Source organism: Hypomesus nipponensis, chromosome 26, assembly GCF_054491055.1.
Source record: "Hypomesus nipponensis isolate SF chromosome 26, ASM5449105v1, whole genome shotgun sequence".
NCBI lineage: Eukaryota > Metazoa > Chordata > Actinopteri > Osmeriformes > Osmeridae > Hypomesus > Hypomesus nipponensis.
The window spans coordinates 4,358,447-4,379,393 of record NC_140386.1 but is presented as its reverse complement, the minus strand read 5'-3'; the positions used below and the strand labels follow the sequence as shown (position 1 = coordinate 4,379,393).

General features: G+C 51.3%; 1 protein-coding gene across 3 annotated transcripts; it reads left to right on the top strand.

The window, feature by feature from the left end:
- Positions 1-6,911: 6,911 nt before the first annotated feature.
- Positions 6,912-12,305, top strand: sirt5 (sirtuin 5). 3 transcript variants are annotated; one of them, XM_084693177.1, is made up of 9 exons: positions 6,912-7,232; positions 8,657-8,773; positions 8,867-9,000; positions 9,120-9,345; positions 9,584-9,671; positions 10,290-10,343; positions 10,461-10,584; positions 10,979-11,094; positions 11,214-12,305. In XM_084693177.1, exons 2-9 carry the CDS (start codon positions 8,674-8,676, stop codon positions 11,284-11,286), a joined length of 915 nt encoding a protein of 304 aa, XP_084549303.1. In that variant the 5' UTR covers positions 6,912-7,232; positions 8,657-8,673; the 3' UTR covers positions 11,287-12,305. The 3 variants fall into 3 exon arrangements, with proteins under 3 accessions (XP_084549303.1, XP_084549302.1, XP_084549301.1); XM_084693176.1 differs by lacking the exon at positions 6,912-7,232 and adding an exon at positions 7,882-8,126; XM_084693175.1 differs by lacking the exon at positions 6,912-7,232 and adding an exon at positions 7,883-8,057.
- Positions 12,306-20,947: the final 8,642 nt, after the last annotated feature.

Sequence of the window (20,947 nt, the reverse complement as noted above, 5' to 3'; positions counted from 1 at the left end):
CTTGAAACAGATTTGAAAAGTTTAACCTAGTGGGCTCCATACTGTATATTAGCCCTGGCCAACCAAATCATGGACCTCTACCGCCGCCTAAAGGCTGGTTTGCGCACCTCTTTAAATACAGGGTGGCCAAATGCAGGCCACTTCCAAAATCAAAACGTATCACAACCATTTAGGATCACATTTACATATTATAATTACACAATAGACACGCTCTGGAACCGCCAGAAATGCTACACACGCAAAAACGGCAATCAAAATGAGAGGTAATCTCATATATTTTATATGCTGCAGCTACTATCTCTAGTTAGTTACACACTGTCACCAGCAGGCGGGGATAGACGACAACATATGTGACTGCGTTCAAGGGAAGCTGTTTTTGCGAACGCAGCCGCAGGCAATGCATTGCAACCAAAATAACACTGTCCCACAAAGCGAGCACCACCCCCCCCCCCCTCCCCTCCACACACACACACGCAGCCTTCATCATAGCTGACTCATTCTGTAATCCCCCTCCCCCCCCATCGTTGTAAGGTCAGATGGTGGACCGCATGGTGAACCCGAGCAACCTGTGTGAGCGTGTGCAGTGTGTGTGTCTGGGGTGAGTGCATACACGGGCGCACAGTGCGTTTGTGTCGATGAATCGTATACATGCAGGCATAACATGTACCGTATTTTACATACGTTCGTGTAAGTGTGAGCTTGTATCTGTGAGCTTTTACATGTGTTGGCTACAATATTACACAACAGCGTGGAACAAAGCCCCCTACCGACCCCCCCCCCCACCACCCCTCGCCTCCAGCCCCCCCACCTCCACATGCTGACTGTGAAACAGACAATGACTCACGGCTCCCTTAGATTCCCTCTGCGGAGAGAACAAGCACAATCTGAGAGGCGCCGGGCCCCACACAGAGAAATCCGTCAAGTTCCGGAAGAGAACGAGACATACTGCTTTCCCTTCCCACGCTTGGGGTGTGTGTGTGTGTGTGTGTGTGGGGGGGGGGGGGTTAGGGGTGGGGGGTGCACAATGTTCAAAATGTGTAATATGTCTTGGGGGGGGGGGGGTCCCCAATAGTGTGTGTGTGTGTGTGGAGGGGGGTCCCCTAACTCTTACGAGCCCCCCCCCCCCAATTCAAAAAACGGGTTTGGCTCTGATCGATAGCACTCAGTGAATAGAGCCGCAAAAAGCGCAAAGCGCACATATCCATTTCACACCTGGGATTAGCAATGTTGCCCCAATTCCGCGAAACCGGCGAACCAAACAGTCGTGGCGTCTCTTGTTGTTCGGCTTCGCAGAGGTCTTAGGGGTGGTAAGTCAGCCAGAGTATTACAATACAGGAGTCTAAATTTAGCCGATGCTTCTTGTACTGTGCCAGGTCTGTGTAGCACTGAGAGAGAGAGAGAGAGAGAGAGAGAGAGAGAGAGAGAGAGAGAGAGAGAGATAGAGACAGAGACAGAGACATACAGAGAGAGAGACACTGACAGAGAGACGGAGAGAGACAGATGGATAGAGAGACATAGAGAGACACAGAGAGAGAGAGCCAGAGAGAGACACAGATAAAGAGACATAGAGAGACACAGAGAGAGACAGAGAGACATACAGAAACAGAGAGAGGCAGAGTTACACAGAGACACTCTTTTCCCAGTTCTGGGAACTGGGAAGAGTGTTCCCAGTTCCCACTTCTGGGAAGAGAGTATAGGGATGTTTCCTCAGAGGCGGACCAAGGGAACCTGGAGCCGAGACAAACAGAATCCAACACAGACAGACCAGTTATCGAGTGGCCACAATCAGCAATAACGTGCTCTGTGAACAGCTAAGACCTTCGGTCAAAGTGGCCGAGTCCGTTGAACGCTAACTGCACGCGGTACCTATCGAACCTCCAACCCTTTTTTTTACACGTTGGACACGGTGCTCGAGAGGAGAGAACGGCCTGGGAGAGTCTGCGTCTCTCTCTCTCTGTGTGGGCGTAGGTGCCAAATGCGTGTTATGGCACAGCACCCGGCAAATAGTCTGTCAAGTGAGATACCAGTGAGACGGCTCCGTCGCTCTGTCGTGTGTTTTGACCCCCGGCTCTGTTCAGACTGCCGCAATGACTCATGCAGTACTTCTGTAACACCGGTGGAGAGAAGAAGAAGAAAAACACACACAGCTGAGAGGAACAGTAATGTAGGGGGGGGGGGGGGGGGGGTGTTTGTGCACGTACAGTACACACGCACATACAGCATGCACACACGCGCGCGCGGACGCGTTTGACACGAAAGCGTACATGGAGGCGTACTCTGGCGCTCGCGCGCCACAAGCAGAAACGGCACGTATGGTACGCACACACCCGGGCCGTGTGACGAGCACCGGGTGGGTGCCGAGGGCTTTGGCAGGGTCTCGCTCTCGCTGCCGCTGGGAGAAAAAGAGACCTCGCGCCTGAGTGTGTCTGTCACGTTGGGTCTCTCCGACACACACCGCGGAGCAGGGGGCCGGAGCTTGCGGCGCGCGGGCGGAACACACACCCACACACACCCTGCAACACGAAGGGGAAGACGGGTCCGATGTCATCGCGGGCGCGTGCACGCATACCCATCGCCCACACCCTCCACTCGACAGGTGTGCCTGTCACTTTAGTGCAGACGCACTGGGTTAGAGAGAGCAGACAGCGTTGGTGCTTAAGGGCACAGCACAGTATTAGTGGATACAGGCATGCTTACTGCGCTAAACGAGGTCTAGCCACGTAGTCCGTACCAACCCTGGACACGAACCGGATCCCAACTCCGTACGAGTGCAATGTGACTGTGGTGCAACCGTGAATCAACATTGACTTGCTGTATATTTGACGTCTGCAAATGAAATAGTATATTTGGGAAAAAACATACGGGATGAGGTGCAGCAGGCAGGCTTGAAAGACATTGGAGTTTTTTCCCTAATCTTTTCAAAATGGATTTGATTCAGATTCCAATGCGGGCTTGGATCGGTGTAGAAATGTATATATCAGTATGGTATAGGGGCATTGTTATGTAAGGTGTGACGCATAGGGTTTGTAAAGACCAACAAGAATACTACTGAGCATTCCGATAACGTGAAACAAGAAAATCGAGCGATAGTGTCTGTGAGAGAGGGAGTGACCCTCGAGCGACCTCTCACATGCGCGTGGGGTGTTTGCGTGTGAGTGTGTGTGTTTACAGCAGGGCCAGGCTGTTTGCATGCAACACGAGGATGGGTCTCTGTTATTTGAACAAAGCTGTAGCTATGATGCCAGAGCCCCTTCGTCTGAGTCATGGCCTCCTTGAAGCCAGCACCGTCCCCTCCCAGCCTGCAAACCCAACATCCGACAGCCAGTAACCAGCCTACTCTCTCCCCCTGTTCCTCCACCCAAGTCCACCACAGCTGTCCATTAGGCTTCGACGACGCACACTTCCTATTCCTCACCCGTCTGCACGAAGCGCCCTGAGAGATGAGTAACCCCCGCAGTGGTCCGCGGCAATGCTAATTTTGTCTCGGAGCTGCGAGCGCGCGCCAGACAGGGGGGCGGTGATGACGTAGCGCTCTTGATCTCGGCGACGGATACGGAGAGACGCCTGACCCGTTGGAAGCGTCCTCCACATCTCTCAGCCCCCTCGTCTAACGATTCGGGCCACCTGCGTGCTTCCGCGACTCGACCCGACGCGCAGATCCTCATTGGTTCGTCGTCTCGGCGTGAGCGGGGGAGGGAAGGCGTCTGGTTCTCGAGTGCTATACGAACGTGCTGAGTTATTCCTCTGGCTGGATTGGCAGGAACAGGCGGGCAGACAGGTTGGGCATGTAGATGGATCAGGCCAGCTCTGGAAGGTGTCGTTTGAGTCCTGCAGTCGTTCGTTCCAAACGGAAAAGATGAGTATGGGGGGTGTCTGGCGTGGTTTTTCCGGCGATCTAGGCGCTGTTGGGTCACAAGGTGGATGGCGGGTTCGGTTGGGGGGAACCGGTAACACCTAACAGCATGGGCACCACCCAAAACACAAATTGGGGGAGGATCTTTTCACTCCTACTGATACCCCTCCAGGCACCCCTCCTTCCCTCCCCCCATCCCTTGCCCGCGACCCCCCAACGCCGTTCCATGGCGGGCGACTCTTGTTCCCAAAAATGTTATCGACGCGACCCTTTTCGTTGAGAGCGGACGCGGTTTTCCGTCGGCAATGCATGGCAGCGGCCACGTGGCCATATCGTAAGCACTTGGGCTTTGAAGTCCCGCTGTCTTTCCTTTCTGACTGCGTACATTGGCTGCCTGGACTACATCTCCCAGACACCCTGGGGCAGTGCCAGGATACAATGCTCTTCGAAAGGACAATAGAGATGAAAGGAAGGGAGCGATACGGAGACTGCGTTCCCCTACGCCCTCGCTTTTCTCCGTCACGACACTCTCGCAGGCTTCTGTTGAGCTAAATGCAAAGTGGCAGGGACACAGCCAGCAGTGGATGTGCGTGTGCGCGTGTGTCTGCGTGTGTGTACGTGTCTGTGCGTGTGTATGCCGGAGTGTGTACATGTGTGTGTGTATACCGGAGTGTGTACGTGTGTGTGTGTGCGCGCGCGCGTGCGCGCACGGACAAACAGCGCGGAGCATCAATCTACAGTGGGCCCTCCTGCTCTTCTCCTCTCCCTGTCGGTCCTCCCAGGGTCGATGGCATCTGCTCCAGACAGTGGCAGAAGCCAGCGCTGGTCTTCACGTCATCCCATGACATCACACGCCAGGTCGAAGTTTGGGTGTGCGGGGTTCATAAATCCTGTATCGGTGAAGCGTCTGTCTCAGCGAAGGTTTTGGAGTCTGGGTGTCTTCTGTGAGACGGGGGTCTTGGAGTTTGGAGAGAGGGGGTCTTTTTAGGCTCTGGGAAGGAGTGAGGATCGGAGCAGTGGATGTGTTCCTCTGCATTGCAGACCAGAGTCGCACTTCCTGTTTCCTGCGTTTATATTCTGCCCAGGTAAACACAGTCGATGCATCCTCCTCAAAGTCGGGCAAAGTGTCGACGTGTCGACAGGACAATAGGTGTGTACGTCGCTGTGTTTGGGAACTATGCGACTGTTTGTGAAAATGGGAGAAGGAGAGAAAGGGTATGTGTGTGTGTGTGTGTGCGTGCACGTGTCAGTTGTGTGAGGTGCCTGCTGGAGTGGCCCTTGTGTTCAAACGCAGCAATTCCCTCTCGAATAGGATGTTCAAGAAGCCGGAAAAACATACTGTCTGGACGTCCCCCATAAAGCAAGCACGCTCAACAGATCACAGCTCGTCTCGTGTTGTGGTTCCTAATAACATCAGCTCTGGTCGACTATCAATATCGTATAAAAGAGGCTGCCGTTTTCATTTCATTATCACCATCTCACGATGCTGTTTGAGAGGCTTATTTAACTAAGACTCTCTCTCTCCCTCTCTCCTGCTCTTATTGAAGTCTCATTCTGTTTACTCTGAGAGGAGGATAATGACTGTGTTGAGAGATATTGGTCTATGGGGACAATGCTAAGCTCTCACCCAATTGACCTTGTTTCCAGCTGTGTTCCACATTGGGCTGGATAGTAAAAAAAAATAAAAGGAGAAAGAGAGAGAATGCCATATGAGAGTATGAAATTCACCACGTACAAAGATGATCAGATGGCCAAACCGTATTGAGATTTGCTTTGCTTCTTGATGCGCCCAATCCCAAACCCGCACACACACAAACACGCTTAGTGTGGGGGATTGCACGGTCATTAGAGCTAACCGTGCACTGGGACACACTCACCCACATCAAAGGAAGATGTGGATTCAGGAAAAAGGAAACATAAACATACGAACAAGAACCAGACAGTGGGCCCGCCGACCACCGGTAATTAACGGCTCTTAACCATGAAAAAGAAGCGATCTCTAAAGCAACACGGAGAGACAGAGTCCATGAACATGTCCATGAGAAAACCTACATCTGGCTGTTAGCTCCATGTCTTCAGCAATGCAGAAGTCATTATAATAAAATCCGTCGTTAAAATGCCAGGACGGTGCAGGCACAGAACAATGGAGGCGTAAGGTCTCTAGACTCGGAGTTGGCATCAGTCCGAGATGGAAAATAAGGTCTACCCTCAACACCATGTGACTAGGATTTGTCACATCGGGGTGGGGGATATGACACAGACGCTATACAGCTTGCCTGTGTGTAGACCATCAAATATAGATACACATTAGACGCGTGTGGAGCAATGTGAGGATCGATTGCAGCTTCGAATTCCACGTAAATCTGCTGCCATTGAACTGACTGCGTTCCTGGTCAGTGGCATTATTCAGCACCTCGATGGTGGACAGCTCCGCAAGGGACGCGGCTTTGCATTTGTCAGGTTGTAGGCTGCACAGAACAGCGTGGTTTTAGAAAATTGAATTGCACCGTGACAATATCCGTAGTTTGCATTTACAAGTAGCCCGAAGACAGGCAAAGCAAAGGTTGTGCGTTATTACTCGCTTCCATCATTAAAAGAGAAAATCACCATGGTAACTATAGAAACATGGTTCTCCGACAAGCCAACGATGGCGAACTTATCTTTCCTGTTTCCATCTTGCCCAAGTAGGCTTGCAGGAGCACTGTGCTACATGCAAAAACTATTAGTAGAACAAGTCCAACTGTATTTCCTTACCAGTGAGCAGCCTATAGGTGAAAGCAATTGCAGTAAAAATGTGCAACCCAAAATAATATTCTTCTAGTCTTGATGCAACGCTGATGTCTCGGCTGTGTCGTAGACCCAGTATAGATCCAGAAAAAACGTGCTTTGTCACAGCCTACAACTCAAGAAGATAACCTCATTCTCAATAGTTACGCATATTCCCAAAAGGGTACTGAACTGAGGATTTGCTCAGTCACAATGCATGAGTCACTGTACATATCCTGGTCACCAAATCACGTCAGCTAGGCAACATATTTGAATAAGGCAAGCACCATTTTAGACTGTTAATCATAATGACCATTTTTCTCTGGAAGATATAGATTTGCCATCATACGCCTCATTACAGGTCAAAGCAGATCCACATTTAGCGGACAACGCAGACATGTCGGAGTCAATAGGCTACGTGATGCCTACCTGTCTCCAGGTGCAGAGAGAGCCGTGCCTCGTTTATGTAAGGAGTGTCGCTCTTGGACCGGGCTCTCCGGATCGGCCGACGGTCTATCTCACTCTCCGGAGCCGCAGCCATCTATATTTCGCCCGGGTAGTGCACTGGCGACCGGCAGAACTGCGCGAGACTCGGCGCCGCCGCTCATACACGGTCAGACAGCGTAGGAGGGGCGGGCGATCATGAGAGGGAGATGATGAAAAGAGTATGTGTGTGTGTGTGTGTGTGTGAGAGAGAGAGAGAGAGAGAGAGAGAGAGAGAGAGAGAGAGAGAGAGAGAGAGAGAGAGAGAGAGAGAGAGAGAGAAAGGGGGGGGGGGAGAGAGACTAAACTGAGTATTTTTCGATCTTTATTTCTCTCTGACACAAATGCGCACATAAAGTGTATGGCCCATTCCACTCCACTTAAAACAGTCAGTACTATAGGCCAAAGGCATATTTCAGCTTTCTACGTCTCCTGGCACCTAGACTATCACATAGGCTATTTTAATTTCAGGTTGACTATTTACTGTGGTGGGACGCTGGTATTCAAAATAGTCCTTTCTAATTTTATGTAACTACAGGCTTGCTTGCAGATGTTGGCCGCTGTCTAGATCTAACCTAACATCTACATACTTTGACTTGGCAGGCAGGTCAACTACATTAAGCTTAACATTAGGCCTACATGAACAAAATTTGAGGAACTGCCTGAACTACCGACTTACTAAATGAAAACCAAAAAGAAAAGATCTATCTCTATGTCTAAATATCTATATCTTACCTACTGTAGGATCAAAATATTACCCAACCACTCCATCTGGTGGCCAACACGATTCATTTAGCTATTATTTAGCATGTTGCCCTTTGCAGCGCACTCATTTGGTTGGCTAGTTTCTTCATACTACGGTACTAGCGATATAAATAGTCATTGACAGGTAGTAATTCAAAGTAGTAACACAAGGTGAACGTCAAGTTGGACTATTCTTTTGGCTGACCCAACGGTGTGGAATCTTTCAAAATACCCTCCTCTACTATTTAGTGGTTTCTGTTTCCAAAAGGTGTACGGCACAGTAAGGCTTCAGCATTTGGCTAGCAACTCATAAAGTTATCACCTACCAAACATAAATATAGGCTATAGATTCTGATCTACATGCAACTGTATGCTTAATGTCGCAAGCTTGTTATTGGAGTTAGGTGCGATAAAGAACGGACTGCAAGTTAGCTAGAAAGCTAAAGACTAGCAGCTGGCTTTGGTATAACCAATCTATTGATCTAAGGTAGTAGTATTTAGCTAACACTGCTATCCGTAGCCAGACAATACATTCACATGTTTTTGGTGCTCATATTACATGTATGCGTTCGCATTTTAATGTATGCCCAAGTGTCTATTAATCATTATCCCTGGTGTCAGGAGAGTCATTCGTGTTCAGCGGTTCAATGACAATGTAGGGTTGGCCAGAAAGCTAACTAACTAGCTACATAACTATTAGCTATCTGTTAAGAAGCGTCGTTATTTTGGAGCATCTTAGACTATTTATAATGTATTCAGTGTCTCACCACGGATTAAAAATCGTTATTTTTCGCCTTTTCTCTCATCCAGCCCTGAGTTAACCCCTAATGATTGTTCGCCAGTTCACCTGCAGGGGCATAACGTCACACCTGTTATTTGCCCGTCTCAGAGCACCCAGTCCACAAGACATGGCTCGGCCCAGCTCAGGTACGGACACACACTCAGTCAAGAAACATTTTGTTCTGTAGTGTGACCCGATAGGCATTTTAGGATAAATGCTGTTGGTGTATGTGCTTACAGATCTGGCAGCCTTTCGAGAGATCTTCTCCAAAGCCAAGCATGTAGCAATCCTGACCGGCGCAGGGGTCAGTGCTGAGAGTGGCGTGCCCACATTCAGAGGGGAGGGGGGCTACTGGCGAAAATGGCAAGCACAGGTAAACAAACACAAAAAGACACACCCGTTATTGGTTTCCTTCTTTCGCTAACTGGATCTCTCCTCAAACGTGTCTCTGGCGCGTCCCATCTCTTTCTCCTCTCCCTCCCTCTCCGACAGGACCTGGCCACTCCCGAGGCCTTCTCTCGGAACCCGTCCAGAGTCTGGGAGTTCTATCACTACCGGCGAGAAGTGATGCTGACGAAGAGCCCCAACCCGGCCCACTTAGCCATCGCCGAATGCCAGGCCCGTCTCAGCAAGCAGGGTCGGAAGGTCACCGTCATCACCCAGAACATCGACGAGCTTCACCGCCGCGCCGGTTCCAACCACGTCCTCGAGATCCACGGTAACCGGACCTCACGCTTTCAACTTTTCTGTTTTCTTCTTTTGTCGTTATTTTTCCCTGTTCTGTGCGTTCATGATATCGTAGACTGTCGGTTGAATAGACTGTAGACTGGATTTGACACGAGGACCCGTATTCTTCCTTTTGTGTTTCCAGGAGTTCGTCCTTGGTCGTTGTCGATATGTCTGTATGGTTTGGTCACGCCATGCCTGTTTCTGTCCTCTGATTGGCCCCTCTGCAGGCAGCCTGTTTCGAACCCGCTGTATGAGCTGTGGCCATGAAGGAGCCAATCACAAGAGCCCAATCTGTGCTGCACTGGAGGGCAAGGGGTGAGGGTTCACACTCAGGGGTTTGAACATCACTTGTCTTGTATTTCGCAGTGCCCCTGTGAGAACAAGCGTGGAACCCCTTGTGTCCCCCTAAATGTAGAGTCTGTATAGTTACAAACATGGCCTTTGGCCTGCAAAGCAGTGAAGTCAACGACGTGACAACAATAAATAACTACAGTTATCACATTGTTTTTTTGATTTTCGAAACCGTTTGTCCGGTAAAGCTAGTCAAAATTGTCAGCAAAGCCGCCAAACAGGAAGTTGGGTCGTATCTCAGCAAATCTTTGATGGATTCACACCAAACTTGCTACATGTTCTCAGAACCATGTTCTGAGGATGTTTTGTGGTCATTAGATCTGCTTGGCCTCCTCATTGCTGCTTGCAGCTATATTTATATTTACGATTCTTATATGTTTATTGTATGCACCTTCCTGCAACAGTAAATTCCTTGTTTGTGTAAACTTACTTGGCGAAATAAGCTGATCATTTCTTATGTCCTGTAACTGGCCCCTCTAATAGCACAATACCCCCCCCCCCCCCCGATATGTTGGTGAACTATAACTATTTTAATACCATGATGTTTTGTGCCATGGCTTTCTTTTTTGTTTTTCCCTTTAGTGCTCCTGACCCGGAAACCAGTGACGCTCAAATTCCTGTGAATGACCTTCCCAGGTGGGACAAGTATCTTACAGACACATCATCAGTACTGCTGTTGGCAGGAGAGATACCAGTGTGTGTGTGTTTGTGTGCGTGGGTTTGTGTGTGTTTACGGGCGTGTGTGGAAAACAGGTGTGAGCAGGAGGGCTGTCGTGGTCTTCTCAGGCCGGCGGTGGTTTGGTTCGGAGAGACGCTGGATTCGGACATCCTCACGCAGGTGGAGGAGGAGCTGGAGTGCTGTGACCTCTGCCTGGTGGTGAGTGTACTGTGAGGAGTGTTCACCCCCCCCCCCCTTTCTTTATCTCTCCCTCTTTCCCTCTCTCTCTTCCCCCTCTCTTTATCTCTCTCTATGTCCCTCTTTCTCTCTCTCGCCCCCATCTCTTCGTCTCTCTTCATCTCTGTCTCTCTCTTCCCTCCCTCCCTCCCTCCCTCCCTCCCTCCCTCCCTCCCTCCCTCCCTCCCTCCCTCCCTCCCTCCCTCCCTCCCTCCCTCCCTCCCTCCCTCCCTCCCTCCCTCCCTCCCTCCCTCCCTCCCTCCCTCCCTCCCTCCCTCCCTCCCTCCCTCCCTCCCTCCCTCCCTCCCTCCCTCCCTCCCTCCCTCCCTCCCTCCCTCCCCGATACAAAGCGTGTGGTGCTGTCTGTGTCCCGCAGGTGGGCACCTCCTCCATCGTGTATCCAGCCGCCATGTTTGCCCCCCAGGTGGCACACCGGGGCGTTCCCGTGGCTGAGTTCAACATGGAGAACACCCCGGCCACCATGCGCTTCAAGTAAGACACGCACATCCTCACGACGCACACTCATGTTGTTCCGCCCCCGAGCGAATACACAAACTCCAATGCCTACGCAACGTGAAGTATGGGTGTGTGTTTTTTTGGGGGGGTTGCAGGTTCCACTTCCACGGCCCCTGTGGGACCACCCTGCCTCCGGCACTGGAGCGACACGAGACGGAGCTCATCTGAGGGAGGGAGGGAGCGGGAGGGAGGGAGGTAGGTAGGTAGGTAGGGGAGAGGGATGGATGGAGGGAGTGAGAGCGAGAGGTAGGGAGGCAGGAAGGGAGTAAGAGAGAGAGAGATGTGAGAGAGTGAGTGAGGGAGAGAGAGAGAGAGCGAGAGAGAGAGACAGAGACGAAGGGAGGGACGGACAGAGAGAGAGAGAGAGAGAGAGAGAGAGAGAGAGAGAGAGAGAGAGAGAGAGAGAGACAGAGAGAGAGACAGAGAGAGAGACAGAGAGAGAGACACAGAGAGAGAGAGAGAGGCTTCCCTCCCCACAGAAGCCACGTGTGTCTCCTAGCGCCAGGCACAGCGCACTTCTCCACAGACCAGACTTTGTTCTGATGCACCTCCTTCGATGGAATGCACCGTTGTGAATGTATGCCCTAGCCAAACACATTTGTCAGTCGAAACACTCCCCTTAGAGTAGTGCACTTCAAAATAGATTCCAATCAATGGTGCATCATTTACAAGGCCAATGAACTAGTTACACGAAGAGCCCCGGGGTCCTAATCAGCACAATTCCAGCACCATTTGCACTTGACTTTGCTGGATGGGTTACAAGTTTGAGTTGCAGGTGTTCTTTCCCGGCAGTAGGGGGCAGTGCTTAGCTGTCTTCTCCGTCTCCAGATTTGATTTCAAGCTTAACTCCAGAGGACGGTGTTGTCTCGGAGGGTTGGAAGGCACTGTAGGTTTGCACGGTGCGCTCTTGTTTTAGGCCCTGCGGGTTAAGACGAGGGTTCGTCCCACACCACCTACCCACCACCCCCAAAACCGATACTTCACGGTTGACGTTGTACATGAACAAGTGAACCAATAGCTACTTGGTGAAACATATGGAATCGTTTTGTTGATGAGATGGCTCTCGTAAAGGCAATAATCAACTGTAGCCGTACAAGTGTGTTGTTGTGCGTGAGCGCGGGCAAAATGGCGGATGGTTGGGCGAACAGCCGTTCCATCCGAAAAAATTAAACTTGTGTTCTGACAAACGCCTTTGAGTCTTTTTTCTCCCCCCATACAATGTGCACTTGATTGCAGTTTGGGTTCCGAATGTGTGAGTACAGTTTCACCCAAAGTGAGACTGCGCGTGTGGGTGGAGAGGACGTGTGTGTTAGTCAGCTAAAGCCTCTGTCAGAGGGGATACACTGCTCCGGGAGAAGATGGGATCGTATTTGACGCTTCCACCCAGGCCCCCCCTCTCCAGACTCACGCACACACGCACGCACTGTATTCCCAGGCTTATTCTTGTAGCTGACGGCTGCCCCCTCTACAATGCCCGGCCTATCCCTGTCATGCTCATTTGCAGGTGTTGAGCTGTGCGGTCGAATGAGGTTAATGACACGGAGATCGACTAATTGAGATTTACTTAGTAGCCGGAAGGAGCCTCGACCGCGTCTTTTCTCCTCCGACTCCCCCCTATCCACTCGACCTCTCTCTTTTCATCCCTCCCTCTTTCGACGGGTCCCCCTGTGTCGGCGTGCGAGTGTGTGTCCTGTCTGCGGGGGCTGGCGTGGCCCCTCCCCCCCTTTCCTCCATCACCTGCTCATTAGGGAGAGGGTGAAGGGCTCCCGTGACTCTGCTCCAAAAATAACAGAGCCCATTTCCCGCCTGTTAAGCGGCGATTTCACACCAATCTTGAGTGGCGCTGCCTGGGCCTGTCATTGAGAGAGAGAGAGATAGAGTTAGAGAGAGAGAGAGGGGGAGAGAGAGAGATAGATAGAGTTAGAGAGAGAGAGGGGGAGAGAGAGAGATAGATAGAGTTAGAGAGAGAGAGGGGGAGAGAGAGATAGATAGAGAGAGAGAGGGGGAGAGAGAGATAGATAGAGAGAGTTAGAGAGAGAGAGGGGGAGAGAGAGAGCTAGATAGAGAGAGTTAGAGAGAGAGAGGGGGAGAGAGAGAGAGAGAGAGAGGAAACAGAGAGAGAAGAGGGTAGAGAGCAATGGGTGACAGTGATCAGGGTCATTTTCTGCATGGCAGCTTTCCCCCGTGAGTTCCTGCTGATATACCGGTGTGTGTGTGTGTGTGCGCGCGCTTCGCTCCTGAGTGCTGACGTGTAGGCGGTAGGCATCTAGGAGGGCGCCGTGTGTGAGAGGGAAAGCGTGAGAGATAAACGTTACAGGAAAGTGCCGCTTGCGTCTGATCAGATGGACCGCATTTTGAAATCCCATTCCCACCTGGCCTTCCTCTTCATGAAAACTCAGCCTTTGGCCCGTCAATCAACAAATGTACATGCAATGTAAGCAAGCTGACAGGCAGTCAGTAATAAACCCCTGTGCGGTGGCAGCCTAAATTAGATCGCCCTGATTTGGCCTTAAATGGGAGACTGGTACTAGGTCTGGCAGAAGTAGGCTATACCCCCTTTAAGAAAAGAAGTACCACAAACTCTGTTTGAATCCAAAGACAAGGTTTGCCTTAAGTAGCTGTAAATAGCAGTCAATGTCATCAAGTCACGTCAAATTTGAGCACCCCCCTCATCCCAAACCAGGGAGTCCCCCTCCCTCGGATTTTTACGACTGTCGTGTCCATAAGTGACCTTATGAATGACAGACAGACAGTGCTTGTTGTGCGCATTTTAGCTGGTTTACTGGAAAGGGCCCGTCCGTTTTATTGTGCGCAAACATTTCAAAATATTGCTACAATATTTGCTGACAATTATCACCTCGACTCCCATGTTTGGCTTGCTTTTTCTTCCTGGTGGCCGGTGTCATAAAGGAGATATATATTCGGAATGAAAGCAGCTGTTTCCAAAGGTGCAACCAGAATGGGTTTTTATGACATTAGTAAGATTTGAACAGTTTTGCCCTCCAGTCCCCTATTTCACTGTTATAATAACATGTTTTTTCTTTTTCCGTTGATGTTCGAACCAGCAACCCCCCACGGTATGTCGTTATACATCAGACCGACCCAGAAGCTTCCCCTTTCTGCTCCCAATTAGAGAATCGTTCGACTTCTTGGAATTGTAGAACGTCATATTTTATTCATCAAGATGGCAAAGTCTGAAAGTGAATTGCCTTGCGGTCGTGATTCCACTGACACCTCTCCTCGCGGCCCGTAGGCCTATACCTTCTCACGAAACTCCGGGATACCTGCAATTCTCACTTTTATCGATTTATAATTCAGACCTAGGCTAGGAGAGGAGTGGAAAAGACAGCGGATCAGGGTTTTATAGGAATCGGGGAGAAAAGCCAGTAGCCTATACCGGCTGTGTGAATACTGTATCTGTGTTATCTTCATGTTGTTCTATAATCACATTTCACGCTAAACGTGTTTTGGATGCCGCGTTCAGGTACGGTATGATGACGGCATGACGGGTATGATTTGGTTGTATCTGTGACATGGCGTCCGATATTCGGAGCGTCTGAGAGTGTGTGTTATGGGCAGCCCGCTGCAGGGTTGTTGTTTAACAAGCTTAGCAGGCTCAGGTGTTGACTAAACTGCTGCTAATGAGGCTTTTAAGTGCCCTGTCTCTCCATGCGCGGGCACGCACACGAGCGCGCACACGTTGTGTCTTTGAACCCCACTGTCCCATTGCATATTGCACTGTTGACAAACGATACCTCGAGATCAGCTGCTTCACTCGTGAATGTCTCTCCCGTTCCTCATAGAAGGGCTACTGCTTTCTCCAACGCAATATCCGGGAGGCGTATATCAGCGTATGAATATGTGTCTGGGTGTGTGCTTGTGTATGTGTGTACATGTGTGTGTGTGTGTGTGTGGGGGGGGGGGGGTGAAAGAGGTTTGTGTGCATGCGTGTACATATATGTGTGTGTGGGGTGACAGAGGTTTGTGTGTGTGTGTGTGTGCGTGTGTCAGGGCTTAACTGAATTAAGATGACTCGAGTTGGTACTCTGCCCAATCGTCCCAGATTGGGCTTTTCGAGTGAAAATCCTCCAGGGAAGCACTAATCCCTGACTGTCGAGAGCAATTTTTATTCCGTAAGCAAAGCTCTCCCTTTCTATCTCTCTTTCTCTCTCTCGCTCGCTTTATCGCTCTATTTATAGCCCTCCTAAGCTTCTCTGCGTGCCACTGTTTACATCGAGAGCCCCAAGACCCCTCAGTCCTCTCCCCCAACCCCCAACAAATGAATTAACAGCAGGAAGTCTCTATCGACCGCGATGGTCAGATAAAAGAGGGGTACAGATAAGATAAGAGACGTCACGAAGGACGAGGAAGGCGCAAGTAAAGACGGAGGGAAGGAGGTAGAGGGAGATTTGAAGTGACAGGTCAACCTCAATGAGTATTCCAGGCAGGCATGCTGCGTCCGTGTGTTGTTGGAGACGGTTAGACGGAGACGAGGGGAGCGAGGGAGGCTGCGTGTCGTATTTCTGCGTGGAGCGGTGGGGTGAGGAGTCGGAGGAGAGGTCCAGGCCGTTCGAGAGGAAGGATAGAGTCCCCCCAGGTTTGGTTGAACCCAAAAACCAAGCTTCCTCGGCTAGGAGCTACGCGGGATGTCAGCTAGGCCTCGTGGCCAAGAGGCGTTCATTTGGGGGCAGCAAGCTAACATTTAGCCAATTATGCTAATGCTAATCATCAGGGGAAGCAGACCCCAAGGGCTCCGCACAGCCAGGGTCAGAAAACCAGCTCCGCTAACACGGCTAACACAGTAATGCCTGGTTCGGGGGATGTCTTTAGGGAAATAAACAACTTCCCCTCGTAATGTGGGCTTCGGTATTCTGAGCGGCTCCGACGGGAGGAGAAGCGGTTTATGCAAAAGGATGGCGTAGTACAGCTCCCCCCCCCCCCTTCCGTGTACAGTCCGCTTGGATTGCTGCACACCTCCACCTCCCTCCCCTTTGGCGAGCCAGAAACTCCGTCAGCCTGCGTACCTGTGTCTGCGCCACCGTGGCTGCGTGGGAGAGTGTTTCGTCAAGGTGGGTAGGGAGTCAGATGGCTGAGCGGTTAGGGAATCGGGCTAGTCATCGAAAGGTTGCTAGATCGATTCCCGGCTGTGACAAATGACGTTGTGTCCTTGGGCAAGGCACTTCACCCTACTTGCCTCAGGGGATTGTCCCTGTACTTGCTGTAAGTCGCTCTGGATACGAGCGTCTGCTTAATGTAAATGTAGGTTTCTCCAGGCAGATCCATCTAGGAGGAAGGCTACTCTGGTGCAAACGGAGAGAGCCAGAAGCGCAGCGGCGATCGAACGAGCCATGGATGTTTCGCCTTCCTGCGGTGTTTTATTGGAATCCGGTGGAGCTTCTATGGGTCCCTTTCTCCCCCTGTTCATTAGCTCTCGCACAGCCAGCCGAGAGCTGTGATCTGCTTACATTGATTGAGATCAATAATTCATACGGCCACTTTAATATTTCATGTCGGCAACTGTCTGGTGTAAGTGCCCGTGTCCCACGCCCACGCCCACATTTGCACACAAGCCTGTGCACACAAACAGACCCTCCAGACACACACAGACACACCTGCCCTGCACACACACACACACACACACACCTCTGCACACACGTCTAGGTGTCTCGTCATAGATGCCTCGGAGTGTGTGGGGCGTAAGTGGCGCTGTCACACTTGGCGCTGATGAATATTTGATGCGGCAGGCTATGAGTGAAGTCCGGTCTGGGGGTCATCGTCTCGTGACTCCGTGAGGTCTCTGTGTCGATAGTGCACTGTGGGCTGAGCACCAGCTGCTCTCGGTCAAACACGCGCGCACGCGCGCAAACACACAACGAGGTGCTGCCTCGGTCTAGCAAGTCATTTTCCATCGTTTCTTGCTATGGTCATAGGGCCTTTTCAACACTTTTCATCACACCTCGAATCTAACCAGGGTCACATGGCCTGTAGTTATAACGCGCTCTTTAAAGAAGCGCATGCAGGAGACACGGTTGGCCGAGTGGCACCGAGAGGGAGAGTGACGGAAAAATTGACGTCCTGTTCCTTAGGCGACATCCTGGGCCGTTCCACCAGGATCCCCGCTAATCCGGCTTTCAGCGGCCGGCGGGTCTAGTGCAGGTCCTCACACGCCTCTGTCCAGGGGGACAGAGGGAAGTCATTAGCGCTGGCATCCGTCGGGAGAATCATCGCCGTCATCGTTCTCCGTGGACGGAGGACATATTGTTAGAGCGGGTGGTGCCAGCTCGGCAGCAAGAGAACAGTGAAAAGGACTTTGTTTTTCCAATACAAGCCTTGCGCTCCGCCCTCCCTCGTTCCCTTTGTGGTGTCTTTACATTGAGGAACACTGGTTAGCCGCTAACTAGCAAGTTACATCTTTCATCGCCGGCCTTTTCTCGGATGGGTTGTATATAGCGAGGAGGCTGCTGGGTTTGTCTTTGTGGCCTGGTTCGCGGAGGAGTAGCCTTATCATTCATGTGTATTCCTCCAAGACTCTTATTCATGTATAATCGTATTAATTTTTCAATCAAGTTCATGTATAATTCTCTTACAGACACTATAAAGGAAATCCATCAAAAACATGGAACAATCTGCCTCATAGTCGAAGACATAACAGGCAGATTCTAGCTCTGTGATGCGTGTATGTGTCTCTGTGTGTGTGTATGTGTGTGTGTGCGTGCGTGCGTGTGTTAAACAATAGTTGCACTGGAAATGTTTTTCTGCTCGCTCCGACGTCTCCCTTGCAGTGAGATGAGAGGGCTGACACACAGAATTAAAAATATCTCTCAACAACACTCCCACACACACAGCTACCCAAGAGACCACACACACACACAGTCACTCAGCCTTCTCTATCTGCTCTGCTGAATGGTGCACACACACACACACACATGCATACTGTACACACATAGTTGGCTGCTCTACAACTTAAACAGACATCAAAGCAACAATGCTGATTTCTCTGTGGAGGACCATTTCACATCAAAGGAGGTTTTAAGGTTTTCATGTTGGATAAGAGGGAGGGGGTGGGGGGGGGGGGAGCGTTGGTGACCAGACATTACAGTGATCATGTACACACAAGGCAATATCAGAGGATATGATATACTAATTACTTAGGCACCCATGAGTGAATACTCACACAAGATTTAGAAGGCTATTCAACGGGAGCTGAATAGTTTGGGCGCAACCTCGATTCCACCAATGGAACGCCGTACGTGGGGGGGATCTGTTCCATTTTCAAGGGGTTCGCACGTGACACAGTCTGACCTGCCGCGTCTGAAACGTGACTATTATCACTTAGTCATGCACTCTTTGGTTTTTGTCCTGCTGCTTGCTCACAAGCGCTGGATGTGTCATCGAGTGCTGGAGTGAATGGAAGCGCGCTGTTTCATTTATGAACGCAAAATACTCGGCAGCCGATGGAGTGTTCGATTCAGATGACTCTCGGTTCCAGCCCGAGCCTCAATGACTCACGCCTGGCGTTGGCCTCGCGCGGGTTCCTAAACAGGAAATGACCCGCCTTTGGCGACGGCAAGAGGGGGCAGCAACTTCCAGATTCCCGGCCGGGGGTTCACCCGGGGCCTGGTTCTCCGCGGGCCGGAGCCAGATTTCGGGTGACCCCTTCGGCAGCCCTCCCCTGTCCCATCTCTGCACCCTCGGCTAGGGTGCTTTCTTTCTGCGCCCCATGCTAGGCTCCGCCCTGGAGCCTATGGGAAAGGGGGTGGGTGGGTGGGTGTGTGTGTGGGGGGGGGTTGTCAACCAGAGCCTTTTCATCTCCCGGTCACTCAGCCAAATGTCACTGAGCACGGAGGGCCGACGGGACACAGTTGCTTCCCACTAGGACCGCCGCCTTCGAGAGACCAGACGACAGACGCGGTGGAGCTCCAAAAAGAAGAAGAACGGTTTGAAATTGCGGAGGAGGGGGGGGGGGGGGGAGGAGGGAGGGAGGGGATAGGAGGAGAAGGAGGGAGGGAAGGAAGGGGGAGGAGGGAGGGGATAGGAGGAGAGGGAGGGAGGGGGGAGGAGGGAGGGAGGGGAGAGGGGGGAGGAGGGAGGGAGGGGAGAGGGGGGAGGAGGGAGGGAGGGGAGAGGGATGGGGGGAGCGGGGGAGGGAGGGGAGAGGTGGAGAGGGAGGGAGGGGGAGAGGGAGGGAGGGGGAGAAGGATGGGGGAGCGGGGGAGGGAGGGGAGAGGTGGAGAGGGAGGGAGGGGGAGAGGGAGGGAGGGGGAGAGGGAGGGAGGGGGAGAGGGAGCGAACGAGGAGGGGTGTCAGGTCGGCGGGGGAACACCTCGACACATCAGCCATCCGCCATCAGGCTCCTCTTCCTCTGTTGCCATGGCGATGGGGGACTGTCAGGCCTCCTGGAAGGAGAGGGTGGGGGTTGGGGGGAGAGGGGGGGAGAAGGGGGGGGGTGGTCCAAAAAAAGGTGTCATTCACATCAGGAAGAGGAGTTCGTCGGGAAGCTACGGTACGGAGCGCGGCGACACTTCCAAGTGTGCAGTGTGCAATGGTCGGCCCGCGTCTGTGCGCGCGTTGGGGATGTCCACGCAAAGGACATTTGCACGGATGCCCTAGAGGTTTCGTGTAGGCAGACTGGAACTATTGCGTTGGTGGGCTGTAGCAGGCTACATTTTCATAGGTTGCTGAGATTAGCCAATAGCTTGAGTGTGAGTGCATGTGACAGTGGTGGCAACAAACTATTCTGTATTGGAGTGCACAAGTATAATGTCAACATTTGGTCCATCAACCACAACAAATACTGAAGATTTGGCCCACACTGGTCAGTAGACTATTTTATCCAGAGCCTCCATTGAGTAATGTGAGTAGGTTTAAAAGGTCGAATCCTGGAGACATAAACAAAAAACCTCTTTCGACAGCAAGGTCAGCGCAGATCAACCAATAAAATGGAACAACACCTGCTTGTCTCTCTTATGGCACTTCGAGGGACGTTATAGCTCTGGCTTGGCCTACAGTTCCCCGCTGTCGTCAATCATTCAGAGTAGGTATGAAAACCTAAGCTAGCCCTTTTCATGAAGCTTACTTTATGTAGGCTTTATGTTTGCTTATTGCATATTGCTCTTGAAGTGTTTCCTCCAGTTTAAGTACTCCTGTGCCGAGCTATAGATAGACAGTGACACGAACAAGTGATGCGACCCATTCGTTCTTTCCTTTATTAAGAAATCACCTCTGCCGCGCACACCGCGCGGATGCAGGCTATTTTTAGCTGGTAAATTCGGCAGCCAGCAGACACCGGGAAATCACCGGGTTTGCTTTGCTGTCTTTCTCTCTATATCATATTTTAACGTCATCAGGCGAATAGAACTATAACGTAAGCGGTACAATTTATAATATTTACACAACTGTCTGTGTGGCTTTGTGTCTGTTATGAGACATATTTGTATAAATACATGAGATTTATTTGATTTGTATTAACGTGTCGGCGAAAGAAACACCGAGCTGTACCAAAACATCAAGTCTGGTGCGTGCTAGTCTCGATTCCTTACGGAATAAGAGGGATTCCCCTTCTCTTCCGGTACCGTTACCTTTGTCTGGACCGAGCAAATAAGCATCTTCAGGTGGTCTGTCTGCAGGGAGGGAGAGAGTGAGTGAGGAGATAGAGAGCAACATGCAGAGCAGGGAGGAAACGAGAGAGAGGGGGGAGAGGAGAGAGAGAGAGAGAGAGAGAGAGAGAGAGAGAGAGAGAGAAGCGCGCTCTCCTATCGCACATTGGTTGGGGCTACTTTTCTGACGACAAGTCAACCTGTGGATGGCGCATGCAGCGTTAACATTTAAG